General features: G+C 45.2%; 1 protein-coding gene across 1 annotated transcript in view; it reads left to right on the top strand.

The window, feature by feature from the left end:
* The window catches only part of MYO16 (myosin XVI), a 2,485,855-nt gene that overhangs the window by 612,487 nt on the left and 1,858,308 nt on the right, over positions 1-15,060 (top strand). The window contains exon 6 of the mRNA XM_069204246.1: positions 10,887-11,011. Within this exon, the coding sequence (XP_069060347.1) occupies positions 10,887-11,011 (125 nt within the window). The remainder of the gene's footprint in view (positions 1-10,886; positions 11,012-15,060) is intronic.

The raw sequence follows: 15,060 nt of genomic DNA, 5'->3' as shown, positions 1-15,060 counted from the left end.
AATGCAATAAGTATATGTTGAGATATCACTGAAAAGTGATATAAAGTATCTTAAGTCTTTTTAAAGCAAACAAAGTCTCTTTCAAGCACAAAGCACCTGGTTCGTGTGAAAAATCTCTGCAAAGGAGCGCAGAGAAGGAGATGCGTGGAAACAAAGGGGTGTGCGTCGATTTCTCAGGCCGCACACGGCGATGCGTCATTTAGTTTTCACACAGGTACGACTGTGCGTTGATTTCCGGCACTCAGTCGTGGATCCTCTTCGGGTTGCGAGGTTTCAGATGACCCAGGGATGATGCGTGGATTTCCAGCGCTGCTAGAATGAAGCCACAGCAGCTGCGTCGAACCAGTAGGTGTTGAGTCTAATTTTCTACCGCTCGGCAGGTGCTGGGTCGATACCTCTCTGGAAGTCAGGCTGTGTTGTTCCGGCTCAGCTGTGCGTCTATTCGGTGAGGCGTGTGTCAAATTTCCCATCGCTACGCTGGCGCTGCATCGATCTTCTCATTGCGAAGTCGGGCTGCGTCGTTCCAGTTCAGTGTGCGGTGACATTTTCACCACGGTGCAGACTGTGTGTAGTTTCTGCCAGGCTGTGCATCGATTTTCACCACACAAGGGGTCCTTCTTGCAGAGATGACGTCTTTTTGGTCCTGAGACTTCAGGGAACAGGAGGCAAGCTCTATCCAAGCCCTTGGAGAGCACTTCTTCACCACAGCCGGAGAGCAGCAAGGCAGCAGGGCAACAGCAAGGCAGCAGTGCTTCACAGAAAGCAGACATGTGAGTCCTTTGAGCAGCCAGGCATGTCTTTTTGGCAGGATGCAGGTTCTGGTTCAGGTTCTCTTCTCCAGAAAGTGTCTGAGGTGGTAAGAGCAGAAGCCCTGTTTAAATACCCAAATGTGATTTTGAAGTCAGGGAGACTTCAAAGAGTGGCTTAGAAGTCCACAAGGTCCCCTTTCAGTTCAATCCTGTCTGCCAGGGTCCCAGTAAGGGGTGTGGCAGTCCTTTATGTGAGAGCAGGCCCTCCACACTCCCAGCCAAGGAAGACCCATTCAAAATGCAGATGTATGCAAGTGAGGCTGAGTATCCTGTGTTTGGGGTGTGTCTGAGTGAATGCTCGAGGGAGCTGTTAAGCAAGCCCAGCCAGATGTGGATTGTAAGGCACAGAAAGATTTAAGTGCAGAGGAATGCTCACTTTCTAAAAGTGGCATCTCTAAAATAGTAATATTCAATCCACCTTTACCAGTCAGCAGGATTTTATCTTACCATTCTGGCCATACTAAATATGACCTACCCTACTCCTTTCAGATCAGCAGCTACCACTCAAACAATGTATGAGGGCAGCCCCAATGTTAGCCTATGAAGGGAGCAGGCCTCACAGCAGTGTAAAATGAATTTAGGAGTTTTACGCTACCAGGACATGTAAACTACATAGCCTTTTGCCTAACCAGCACCCACAGGCCTTGCCATGGCAGGCTTGAGACAAGGTCGAGGGGCTACTGAAGTGGGTGGCACAATCAGTGCTGCAGGCCTACTAGTAGCATTTATTCTACAGGCCCTGAGCACATATAGTGCACTCTACTACGGACTTGTAAGTAAATTAAATAGCCCAATTGGGTATGATCCAGTGTTACCATGTTAAAGGGAGAGAGCATATGAACTTTAGCACTGGTTAGCAGTGGTAAAGTGCACAGAGTCTTAAAACCAGCAAAAACAGTATCTCAAAAGTGGAGGGAGGCAGGCAAAAAGTTAGGGGTGACCACCCTAAGGCTGGCAGGTCTAACACCCACTATTGGCATTTACTAGCCCTGGGCCCCTCTACTGCACTTTACTATAGACTTACTAATAAATGAAATATGTCAATCAATGAAAAGCCAATTACTCATACAATTTACACAGGGAGCAGGTGCATGTTAACACTGGTCAACAATGGTAAAGTGCCCAGAGTACCAAAACCAGCAAAAACAAAGTCCAGCACACAGTCAAAAAATAAAAGGCGGAGGCACACAAAACATGGTAGACTACGCCAAGGATGTCATGTCTAACAAGTCATATGTATACTTCTAGGAGGTATATACATATCATTCGAAAGGCACATACCCCCTAGAAACTTTCCCAAGCAACCCAGTCTTTTTAAGGGCATACATTAAATGTATCATCTAAACATGGACCCCGGAACCCCTGTACTCCTATTGATTTGTAACCGATATTCTCAGTGTACCTCTGAAGTGGTAAGGCCTTTTTGCCATAATTGCTGGCAATGAGGGACTGTATGGTAAATTTCAGGAATGATCCCCATCGAGGATTAACCTCCGTAATTCTCCAGTGCAAAAGCGGTACAAGCAAAGAGCCAACAAGTCCTGGTGAAGTGTTTTTATGGTCAGCAGTGTTTCCCTGGTGTGAGTGTGAGATCCCTCCCTCAGCCCCTACTAACCATGAAATGTTCCACCTAATGACCCGCTGGGGCTGCGGTGCAGCCCTAGGCGGCCCATGGAGCTACCCTCGCTCACAGTACCTTCGGGCCTCAGTGACTGGAAGGCACTGCGTGTTTGGGCCGACTCTGCCATCCGTCATGCACCCATGTTCCCAGTAGTGGCTTCTCCTGTTAGGGTCTCTGAGTTTTCAGACATGATTGAATCACGTGGGTCTCATCTCTCAGTAAGGGGAAGAAGAAAACAGGGATGAAGTTGGTCAGCATCTCCCATGTTGCCCAGGCAACGCCTCTTAGCTAGGATGCAGCTCGCTGACCTCAGCAGGAGTGCAGTGCCAAGAAATGAAGCACTGCTCTGGGGATTTAGAGTGCACGGCATGCACTGGTTAGGAGAATTTCACCCAAAGCGTCTGCCCTTCAGGTTTGGGACAGGATACATTGCTTCACCCACGCCGTGCTTAAAAGCAAAGAGCAGTCAATTACAACTCCTAGTTAACACACCCTCTTTACTCACAGGTGGCAGAGTCCCACGGCAAAGAGATTTAGAGTGCAGATCTTTAGGGCCTTGAGATTCCAGAAAGAGAGGGCAAGCCAATATGCCCTTGGAGAACACTAGGAGGGACAACAGTGTTTACTATTTAGGATGTATTTTTTTATATGATGCAAAATACTAATGTTCATTTACCAATACGTTGCCTGTTGTGTTTTGTTCATTCTGTAATGCTTTCAATGATATGCAGATTGGACTGAGTCATTATTATAATAATAAGTAAGAAATGAAATAATCCCTCCAGGAACAATGTACTCTTTTGCATTGGAGAGCACTAGGGCAAGAGGTGAGGAGCAGGCAGGCCAGCATATAAGTTTACTTGTAGCAGGGGGCAGTCCCTCTAGCAACCCAGCAGGCAGCAGGTCAGCACAACAAAGTAATTAGTCCCAGTGCTGATTCCTCCTGGCAGCACAGCATTCCTCTGGCAAAGTGCAGCATGTTGATTCAGCAGTGTCTTGTTACATGTCCTGACAGTGTCTAAAAACGTTGGGTCAGATCCCTAGTACATATACTAAAAAATGCCTTTGATGAAGGGATGACTTCAACAGAACCTTTAGAAGGGCACAACAATTCCTTTCAGCCCAGCCCTGGTTCCGCATGATCAGTAGGAGGTAAATCAGCCCTTTGTGTGAGAGCAGGACACAACCTGTGTGAACCACCTGTCCCTCGCCCAGCCCAGGAAAACTATCAGTATGCAGATAAGTGCAGATGTGTCCCCTGTCACACCCAGCCCTTCCTTTGTTGTAGCTGTCTAGAGAGTATGCACAAAGTGTAGCTGTCAACTAGGTCATATATGGATTGGAAGCAGGCTGCAAAGCACACAGTATAAGTTTAGTGAAATACCCACTTTCTAAATGTGGCATTTCTAAAATAGTAGCATTAAATCCAACTTCACCAGTAAAGAGGATTTATCATTATCATTCCAAACATACCAAACATGACAAAGCTACTGTTTTCTAATCCGGAATTACCACTTAAAAGTGTATACGAGAACTCCTAACGCTAACCTATGAGAGGATCAGATCTCACAGTAGTGAAAAATGAAAAAATAGGCTGTTTGTCACTACTAGAACATGCAAAATATAAAAGTATATGTCCAATCTTTTACTTACATAGCATCGTGGCCATAGGGCGACCTAGGCCCTACCCTAGGGTTGACCTGTTTGCAATAAAAGGGGAGTTTAATGGTTTTTCAAGTAGTTTTAAATGTCAAGTCAAAGTGGCAGTAACCTGCACACACAGGCACTGCAATGGCAGGCCTGAGACAGGTTTGAAAGGCCACCCCGGCCCTGGCACCAGCTAAATCCCACAAAATAGCGGATTAATTTGGAGTAACAAACAGACCATGAAACATCAACCACTCCTCCCCACCTCATTGGCCCAGGACCTGGGCTTGAACCGGAGAAAGGGTCAGAAGGATGAAGGTAACAACCCTCCGCCTCCACCACTGTCCCCGATTGTCAGCATACTGGAGGGTAGAGCTTCATGGGCTAGGTCCATGGACCCAAAATACACCAAAACCCCCAAAGTTATCTCTCCTATACCAGGAGGGTCACGGTCCATCTCAAGTGGCCAGGATTCAGTATCTCATCCTCTGGTGTGGGGAAGCCTGTCCAAACAGCACCCTGCCTCCTCAAACAATTCCATAGATGAGGAGGACAATGCCCGGTGGAGAGTAGGGAGAGAAGGGCGACAGTCACCCCGGATGAGCACCAGACCCAAATTTAATTTCCCTGTTATCAGCCCAAAAAACACAGACCACGGGTATATAGCATTAAGGACGCAGGAAGAAGTTGGGGATATTCGGGGTCCCACCCAGACTAGCCAAGCCTCCAGGACATCCCAAAGAAGTGGCTCAAACATGCCCGCTGCCTCCCTGGTGCCAGTAACAGACAAATGGGCGGAAATTTTGAACTTGATGCAGACAACAGTAACAGCCCTACAGTTTCAGTCTCATAAGATGGATATTCAGGTAGATTTATTAAACACTCTGGCAGTCTTCGTCACAGGCATCAATGGTAAATTACAAGAATTAAATCAAGATCAAGAGGGGCCTCCGCCCCAGGATCGGGCTGCGGTAGGCAAAGAGCTGTTGGGTAGGACTCCAGGTTCCCAGAACCGACAAGCACCCACTGCATTGCAGCCCAAGCACCCATTCAGGCTAAGCTAAGGTCTACCCTGCGGAGGTAAAAACCAAAGCTGAAGCGGCTGACGCAATAATAAGGAACCATCACCTAAGGGCAAATTTGGCAGAGACCGGAATAGTACAGGCAAATATGGCAGACAGTTCGAACCAGGTTACGCGTGACCGAGGCTTGCAGTTGCTATGGATTCCAGAGTATAAATCTAGAGGTCCAAAAGACATGCTTAACCGCTCCACTATTCTCAAATTAATAAAAGCCCTTCAAGATCTGGCAGCAGTGAGTTCAGATGACATCACCGCCATTAAATTTATCAATGCACAGGTTAGCCAGTTCACAGACCCCACGGTAGTGATATGCTTCCCCGGAATCACAAAAGCAAATCATAAGAAAAAGAAACATCTTGAAAGACTGGGGAATTGAGGTATGCTACTATCTGAGAGAAAGATACCCATACCCGTTAGCACAGAAAAGCGATCCGAACAGGAAAAGAGCAGCCACCCGGTCCGTCCTACGAGGTGTAGCTGGGAATCCACAGTCTGAAGAACTTGGCCAAGAGCCATCAGGACAAAGAGCGGCATCGCCACTAGATTTAAAGATTGAAATAAGGGAAGAGGAGGGCTGGAGAAGGATAATAGTTGGAGAATCCCTTAGAGATGGCCATCCAGAAGATAATTGGTCCTGGCTCCCAACAGTGTTAGCTCCCAGATTGCCACAAAAGCCTGAATGACAACCCATCAAACATCTTCCAAACAAGGATCATTAAGCTTCTGCTCATGGAACATGGGGGGCTTGCAATCAAAATTGGAAGATGCAGAGGTCACCAAATTCTTGGGCTCCTTCGATATTATAATGTTGCAAGTAGATCAAGATCAAGTGCTCGTGATGGAAGAAAGAAAAAGGAGAACATAAATCTCACACCTATCCCTTCAAGAGACAAAAAATTATTAAAAGAAAAGCCTGTCGGTTAATCCTTTTCCACATTGAATCATTTCTATAATTCCAATGGTATTGAATCCCCATTAAAGTCCTTCCTTCATAGTACGGAAAAAAGGAACACATCCAGGCACAACCAACATCATCGACATTTCAACCCTCTCTTGCTCTCGGGCTAGTTCCGGGCTCACACACGGGTCTTCTTCAGGACTAAAATGATAAGGGACCTACTCAGTACACCCTCTATCCAGAGGTACCAATCTTCTTCCAACAACAATTCTCCTCGCCTCACATCTGGAATTTATGTGAATAATCCTTACATTTTTTATTTCAACCAATTTGTCTCCAAAGGTCATCTCTTTCACTTTGACTTATTTTCTCAATGCGCCGGCAACTCGGCGTCAGTTTCTCTCAGGCGTATCAGTCAAAAGACCTTTTAGAAAGAAGGCATTTTCTTGCTTTAATCATTCTGCGACACTGCCTGGTTGTGGATTCCCTGTCTGGGTCAGACTGACAGTTGGGCTGTTTGTGAATCTCTTCTAGACAGTGACACAAAGGGAGTTGGAGTGTAGCCTGCATGTCCTGATGAGCCATTTGAGCTAGAGTAGAGGGAGGAGTGGTCACTTACACCTGAATGGGCTGCGCCTGCCTTCACACAATGCAGTCTCCAACCCCTTGGTGTGTGTCTGGGGCCTGGCCTGGGCAAGGCAGGATCTTGCGAACAACTGAGACTTTCCTTTCAAGTTTGCCTACTTCCAAAGCAGAGGGGGGTATAAGTAGTGGGGCCAAAACAACAGACTTCAGATTTCTTCAAGATCACTTCTGGAACCAAGAGGAACCTATGCCAAGGAGAAGAGCGGAAGAACTGAGTGCTGCCCCTGCCTATGACTGTGCTTTGTTAGGCTATCCTGCAGATGCTATTTCTGTCTGTGAAAGGGGACAAGAACTGGATTTTGTTGTACATTCCTGTTTGAGAAGAATCTCTAAGGGCTTGAACTGAGCTTGCCTCCTTTTTTGAAGTCTCAGGGCCATCAAAGGCTTCCTCTGCCAGCACCTGGACTCACTGCTGAGACTTCTGCCCTGCCGAGTGGTGCCCTATCCAGTCCTTGGGCCCTTGAAAGGTGAAGCTGTCAGAAAAAAGATTGACATCCATGCACAGAACGCAGTGTGGGGAAATTTTCGATGCACCCTCTGCAACACGACTGATGAATGACACGCCACCCGCTTTGTGGCTGAAATCGACACTCCACCTGCATCGCGTCTGGGACATCGACACAGCGTGGCTGGAGAAATGGCGCAACACCCACTTGTGGCTGTTGATAACGACGTAAACCCCACGCAGAGCAGTTTTATAACACTGTTCCACAAGATGTCCCATGCATCGTCACTGGGCATCAAAGTCATCTTGAACCTGCGCGAATCCGAGGTGTCCTGTCCGGAAATCAACACATCACTATCTTGTGAGAGAGAAAAAAAACACATAGCCAATCCAACTGGAGAAGAATACCACGCACGCCCTCACTTGCGAATAAGGAATCGACGCATCGCTGACTTTTTCAATGTAGGCTGCTTTCCCATGACTAGAGTGAGCGTCATTGCTTGGACAGGGGGTAACCTGACTGCCAACCAAAGACCCCATTTCAAAAGTACATGATATATTAAAAAGCAGTCACCATTTAGAAAACAAAAGTATACTTTTGGAATATGCATTATTAATTATAAATATTAGTTTTCTGTGTTTTAATCCTATAATATGTTGATATTGTGCCTATGTCCAGTTTCAGAAATAAAACATCATGGTTTGTCTGTTAAATTACCTATTTAAAATAGATTGCTAATTTATCATACATTAGACCACTGTTGTGTTGAAAACTTTAATAAAGAAAATAAGGTGGTTAGGTGCCAATAATAGGTGCTATAGGCTTCCTGCTCCAACATTCCAAAGCTTCCTTTTCTTATTCTTCCTTTAGCTCATTTTACCCTCAGTGGATCAAATGTTCTACTAACTCTATAGCCGGTCTAATGTGAGCTTTCCTGGTTGTTAAAGGCCCTTTTCCTCATTACAAGGGCCTATAATTAAAATTCAGGGGCCTTTAACAACTGGTATAGGCCTCTGCACTAGATTATAATGCTATGGCAAGTCTCAGCATATCGTCAACACATTTACAAAGAAAGGGAGCACACTGCCTACACTCCAGCAACAAAGTCCAACCCCAACACATCATGGTAAATGCAGTCGACTTCGTAGTCCATTCAGAAAGTAATAAAGTCTTTCACCTCTGTAGGCGCAGCAAGTGCTGTTTATCCCTGTACACGTGTTTCTGGGTTTAGCTCGTCATCAGCAGGGAGCAGCATGGTATAGGGGCTTGCTTGAAATGCCGCCAAATGTTTTCTCAGGTTAATGTACCACTCATGGCGCACAGGTGCCTCCCAAGGCTCGTCAGCCGTGGCTCAAGGGAGCCGTCCAAAGACAAAATTACAAAGAAAGGGAGCACACTGCCTACACTCCAGCAACAAAGTCCAACCCCAACGCATCATGGTAAATGCAGTCGACTTCGTAGTCCATTCAGAAAGTAATAAAGTCTTTCACCTCTGTAGGCGCAGCAAGTGCTGTTTATCCCTGTACACGTGTTTCTGGGTTTAGCCCGTCATCAGCAGGGAGCAGCATGGTATAGGGGCTTGCTTGAAATGCCGCCAAATGTTTTCTCAGGTTAATGTACCACTCATGGCGCACAGGTGCCTCCCAAGGCTCGTCAGCTGTGGCTCAAGGGAGCCGTCCAAAGACAAAATTACAAAGAAAGGGAGCACACTGCCTACACTCCAGCAACAAAGTCCAACCCCAACGCATCATGGTAAATGCAGTCGACTTCGTAGTCCATTCAGAAAGTAATAAAGTCTTTCACCTCTGTAGGCGCAGCAAGTGCTGTTTATCCCTGTACACGTGTTTCTGGGTTTAGCCCGTCATCAGCAGGGAGCAGCATGGTATAGGGGCTTGCTTGAAATGCCGCCAAATGTTTTCTCAGGTTAATGTACCACTCATGGCGCACAGGTGCCTCCCAAGGCTCGTCAGCCGTGGCTCAAGGGAGCCGTCCAAAGACAAAATTACAAAGAAAGGGAGCACACTGCCTACACTCCAGCAACAAAGTCCAACCCCAACGCATCATGGTAAATGCAGTTGACTTCGTAGTCCATTCAGAAAGTAATAAAGTCTTTCCCCTCTGTAGGCGCAGCAAGTGCTGTTTATCCCTGTACACGTGTTTCTGGGTTTAGCCCGTCATCAGCAGGGAGCAGCATGGTATAGGGGCTTGCTTGAAATGCCGCCAAATGTTTTCTCAGGTTAATGTACCACTCATGGCGCACAGGTGCCTCCCAAGGCTCGTCAGCCGTGGCTCAAGGGAGCTGTCCAAAGACAAAATTACAAAGAAAGGGAGCACACTGCCTACACTCCAGCAACAAAGTCCAACCCCAACGCATCATGGTAAATGCAGTCGACTTCGTAGTCCATTCAGAAAGTAATAAAGTCTTTCACCTCTGTAGGCGCAGCAAGTGCTGTTTATCCCTGTACACGTGTTTCTGGGTTTAGCCCGTCATCAGCAGGGAGCAGCATGGTATAGGGGCTTGCTTGAAATGCCGCCAAATGTTTTCTCAGGTTAATGTACCACTCATGGCGCACAGGTGCCTCCCAAGGCTCGTCAGCCGTGGCTCAAGGGAGCCGTCCAAAGACAAAATTATAAAGAAAGGGAGCACACTGCCTACACTCCAGCAACAAAGTCCAACCCCAACGCATCATGGTAAATGCAGTCGACTTCGGAGTCCATTCAGAAAGTAATAAAGTCTTTCACCTCTGTAGGCGCAGCAAGTGCTGTTTATCCCTGTACACGTGTTTCTGGGTTTAGCCCGTCATCAGCAGGGAGCAGCATGGTATTGGGGCTTGCTTGAAATGCCACCAAATGTTTTCTCAGGTTAATGTACCACTCATGGCGCACAGGTGCCTCCCAAGGCTCATCAGCTGTGGCTCAAGGGAGCCGTCCAAAGACAAAATTACAAAGAATCTGCACTATATCGTCAACACATGTTAACTTAGCAAGAAAACACGCTACTGAGACATATTGGGCCCATTTCTCAGATCCTATAACAATATTCTTATGTGGTACAGATCTCTGACATTTTGACAAAGAATTTTAAAAGTATGCGATTTTATTCATTTAAGGGGATAATACAAGGTTTAGGAAGAGAGAATTTATAACAGGTGAAAACTTCTGCAGACGTAAATGTGATAATACTGTAGATTTTTAAAAAATATTGTTTTTAATTCATGAAGCTTGGTTTTTCTTCATTGATAAACACCATCCTCTACACACCCATCTACACATGGGAATGTTCCATATTGGTGGCTCTTAAGGTGGAAACCTACCAGTAAATGATAGGTGAATACCCACTGATGTTTGTGGCCGTTCATCTCTGCAGCAGGGTACTTCATCCCGAAATGTCCAATATCAAGGTCATAGCCCTGACTTCTAAATGCAACAAACATGCTCTTTTTGAGTAACTTCTGTACCTTATGGCTGTCAATTTCCACTAATCCTGTTACTATGACTGAGATTAAGGAGAGAAGATCTCAAAATCATTTTGCTGATGTTACAAGTTACATTTAGATATGAAAAAGTGTTCATGAGTTGGGCGTTTGGATCAGTAAAATCATGCAAAACTAGCCATCATGATCTTTGCAAAACATGATCCTGCAAGAATTATTTTGGAACATTTGTCAATGTGCTTCGAATTTTTAGGCTCCTCAAAAATAATCTAATATGTGCGTCTGAATGTGTTATTTTTCTTAGGCATTGATGTGAATTGCCTTCGCCAGATGAAGGTTCAGCGACAAATGACTATGATGTCTGATGTCCAAAATCTTTTGGCAACTGGAGGAAGCATCAATGAAAAAAGTGACGAGGAAGTCACGTTGGTAAGAGAAAGCATATTTTCAATGCTAGCATCCTTGATGTCACCGAGGTCTCACATTTTTTAATTTCAAGAAGTATTTAATGATCAAAAAGACACATTAATAATAATTGTAGCATACAAACAATCTATTAGAAATGGCAACTTTTTGGTGTGTCTCCCCTGTCTCTTTGCCTTCTTACCTCCTGTTTTTATGGTATACTGGACTCTGTTTTTGCTGGTGTATTGTCTCTGCGTACTTTAATACTGCTGATCAGTAGCTGATCTCACCCATACATACAAAGCCCTCCACAATGCCGGACCAGAATACCTCAACCAAATACTCCACTTGTACACGCCCACCAGGCAACTCGGCTCCGCCGACCTTGCCCTCGCCGCCGTCCCACGCATCCGGGAGGCCACAGCCGGAGAAAGGTCCTTCTCCTACCATGCTGCCAAGACCTGGAACTCCCTCCCTATCCACCTCAGAAGATCTCCCACTCTATCACAATTCAGAAAGGACCTCAAAACTTGTCTCTTCACCTGATCCCCTCTTACCTTCACTTCTGCCCCCCTCAGCGCCTTGAGACCCTAACAGGTGAATAGTCACGCTCTACAAATAGATTGATTCATTGATCAGTGCTAAAGTGCAAATGCTCCCCATGTAAATCATATTGGTGATTGGTTTATCCATGATTGGCATATTTGATTTAGTAGTAGGTCTCTAGTAAAGTGCACCAGAGGTGCCTAGGGCCTATAAATCAAATGCTACTAGTGGGCCTGCAGCACCGGTTGTGCCACCCACATTAGTAGCCTGGTAAAAATGGCTCAGACCTGCCACTGCAGTGTCTGTGTGTGCAGTTTTAAACTGCCACTTTGGCTTGGCAAGTGTACCCACTTTCCAGGCCTGAATCTTCCCTTCTTATACATGTAAGGCACCCCTAAAGTAGGCCCTAGGTAGCCCCATGGACATGGTGCAGTGTGTGTTAAAGGTGGGACATGTACTGATGTGTTTTACATGTCCTGACCGTGACATTCTGCAAATTAAGTTTTGACTGTTGCAAGGCCTATCTCCCTCATAGATTAACATGGGGCCTGCCTTTAAATATTATTCAAGTGCAGATTATCTTTGAGAGCAGATAGAAATACAGAGTTTGGGGTGTCTGAGCTCACAATTTAAAAATACATATTTTAGTGAAGTTGGTTTTTGGATTGTGAGTTTCAAAATCCCACTTAAGTAGGCATTTTCTTGCTTAAACCATTCTGTGACTCCCTGTCTGGGTCAGTTTGACAGTTGGGCTGTTTGCACTTTTCATCTAGGCAGTGACACAAAGGGAGCTGGGATGTATCCTGCATATCCAGATGAGCTACCTGTTCTAGGAGGGGAGGGAGGAGCAGTCACTCACAGCTGAAAGGACTGTGCCTGCCCTCACACAATGTAGTCTCCAACCCCCTGGTTTGTGTCTGGGGCCTGGCCTGGACAAGGAAGGATCTTACAGACACTTGAGACTTTGCTTTGAAGTGTGCCAACTTCAAAGGCAGAAAGGGGTATAAGTAGTGGACCCAAAACCCCAGACTTTTAGAATCTTTCTGGAATCAAGAGGAACCTCTGCCAAGGAGAAGAGCTGAAGAGCTGGAGTAGGACTACTGTCCTTTTACTGTGTTACTTTGTTGAACTGGCCTGCATATGCTGCTTCTGATGTAAAAGAGAGCAAAGGGCAGCTGTAGTCCACCGACGCCAGCAACATCGGCTCCAGTGTCGTCACCAGGCATCCCTGCCTGCACGTGGCCTGTGGACACCTCTTGTGAGGTTCACAAAGCCCCGTCCCATCCCGCTCCGCAGGCTTGGGCCTACCAATGACAGCACTTCAGCAATGATGACTACGCTGCCTGCACTGTGACCTGGTGATCCCGACCGTAGCACCGCCCCACTTGACACCGCAGCCCTGGTCTCACTGGTGCTGCCGTCACCTAATCGCTGCCTGCACCGTGACCTGTGAGCACCACAAGTCGCATCATCCCGCTTCGGACCACAGCCCCAACACCCTCCACACCAGTGCTCTTGACTTCCTCAGCCCAGAGTTCGATCTACAATGCATGTGACTTCAAGGGACCCGCTTCAACTCTGGAACCAACACTGCAACTCTGCTTTCCTGATCTCATTGTGGGGATCATCACGCCCTGCAATTCCAAGGTACTGTTTACGGATCTTCCTGAATCTGTAGCTGGCCCGCGACACCACGGCTGGCCTGAACTGTTGGTTTTATTGATCATGACTCAGTGATAGCCCCAGGTGGAGCTATCAACTTCAATGAACTGTATTTGTAAGTTAAATCTTACAAAATTCATATCTTTAGAACCGTATGTTGAATTTTTCTCGTTTTGGTCTTGTTTTACAGCTATAAATATTGGCTATTGTTCTAAAAGTGGTGTGGTGTCCTTTTGTAGTGTTTTCATTGTGTAATGGTGTGTTATGTACAAATGCCTTACACATTGCTTATGAGATAAGCCTGACTGCTCATGTCACACTACCAAGGGGGTGAGCAACGGTTACCTGAGCTGGTGTCTCCCTTATTCTGACTAGTGTGAGGGTCCCTACTTGGACAGGATGCAAGCCGACTGCCAACTAGAGATCCCATTTCTAACACAATCAAACAGGAAAGACGCAGACACCTACGCCAATTGAATTTTCTTTCACATAGTGAGAATGCACACACAGAAATGCAGTCAGGTTTGAATGTAAACAATTCACATTTATCAAATGATCAATATAGAGATATCTCTATCTCCATTCGTACAGAGCCAGATGCCTTACAAATTAGTACTTTTAGATTGAATAATGTAGCTAACTGTATCTCTAGTTTAAGATACCTTTTTATATGAAAGTCACCTTAAATCCGGAAGAGAGTGGTGTTCCTGTTGCAATCAATCTACAAAGCAATAAACAATTCTCTTTTGACTGTAATCTGTGGACGCTGTGTGGTCAAGCAACAACAAACCTAAGCTGTCTTTGTACTAACTTGTGTTTCGTTAAGATAAAAGTATAGAGCCAATATTTTTTAAAATAAGACATTCATTTTAAGGCAACTTTGGAGCATTTTTTACTAAACTAATTCCATGGATGACTCCTACCACCTTTTTAAATATTTGACTATTTTTGTTAAATTTATGTTATGTATCTTAAGTGTATAATTTTATTTCTTTATTGTTTTTATGGCTAATTGTTGTGCAAATGCATACTATTTACCGTTCTATGAACAAGGCGGTGTAAGTCTGAAACGCATTTGAACTGGACATCACCATCACAATCCCATGTATTAAATACACTTCCAAGATATGAAGTGTGGAGTATTAGGTGTAGGTTGTGCAGAACCGATGTGACAATTTACCATTGTCGTACATTTACAAGTTGAATGCTTCGTACTAAACACTTAATAGTTTAACTCTTTTTTGGGATTCATACACATTCATAAAACTGTGATTTGAACCCTACAAAAATGTTCAGTTTCTTGGTGTATAACAGCTTACCTTAATTGTTATAATGTAAATTAATCCACAAGTGTAATGTAAGGAAAGAGTCAATTTACATATATTTGTTAAATGGTGTTCTCTGCATGGAATACATTTTGAATTGGGAAGAAACCCCTTACCCCTTCATCGAGACAACTTGAAAATGTGGGTGTTTCCAGGATTCTTCCACACCATACATGTGTATTTAATTCAACATTTTAAAGTACTCAACATGTGCATTTATGGTGGGAAAAATGCCATAGGAATGTTAAGAATACCCACAAGCATTCCCAATGTTTGCTCCTCCTTGCTCCACTCGCACTGAAAAAATAGATGTCCGATACAGTCAGCAGTGAGCTTTTATGTTTTTGTATGTGATTTGTATAGATGAGGAAATTATCAGGCTAGCGCATCCATTCCCTCTAGCAGAAACAGCGATTTGGTTGAGTTTATGTCAAACTAAAGTACTTAAATGTTTACATCACTCCAGAGTCACTCGGTTTGCTCGAGACAATATTGGACAAATCAAATGGAATGACAAAAAATGATTAGACAGTGAGCTGC

The sequence above is a fragment of the Pleurodeles waltl genome, chromosome 8, assembly GCF_031143425.1.
Source record: "Pleurodeles waltl isolate 20211129_DDA chromosome 8, aPleWal1.hap1.20221129, whole genome shotgun sequence".
Lineage (NCBI taxonomy): Eukaryota > Metazoa > Chordata > Amphibia > Caudata > Salamandridae > Pleurodeles > Pleurodeles waltl.
Note: the sequence above shows the minus strand (reverse complement) of the source record. Positions and strands in the feature narration are given on the sequence as shown.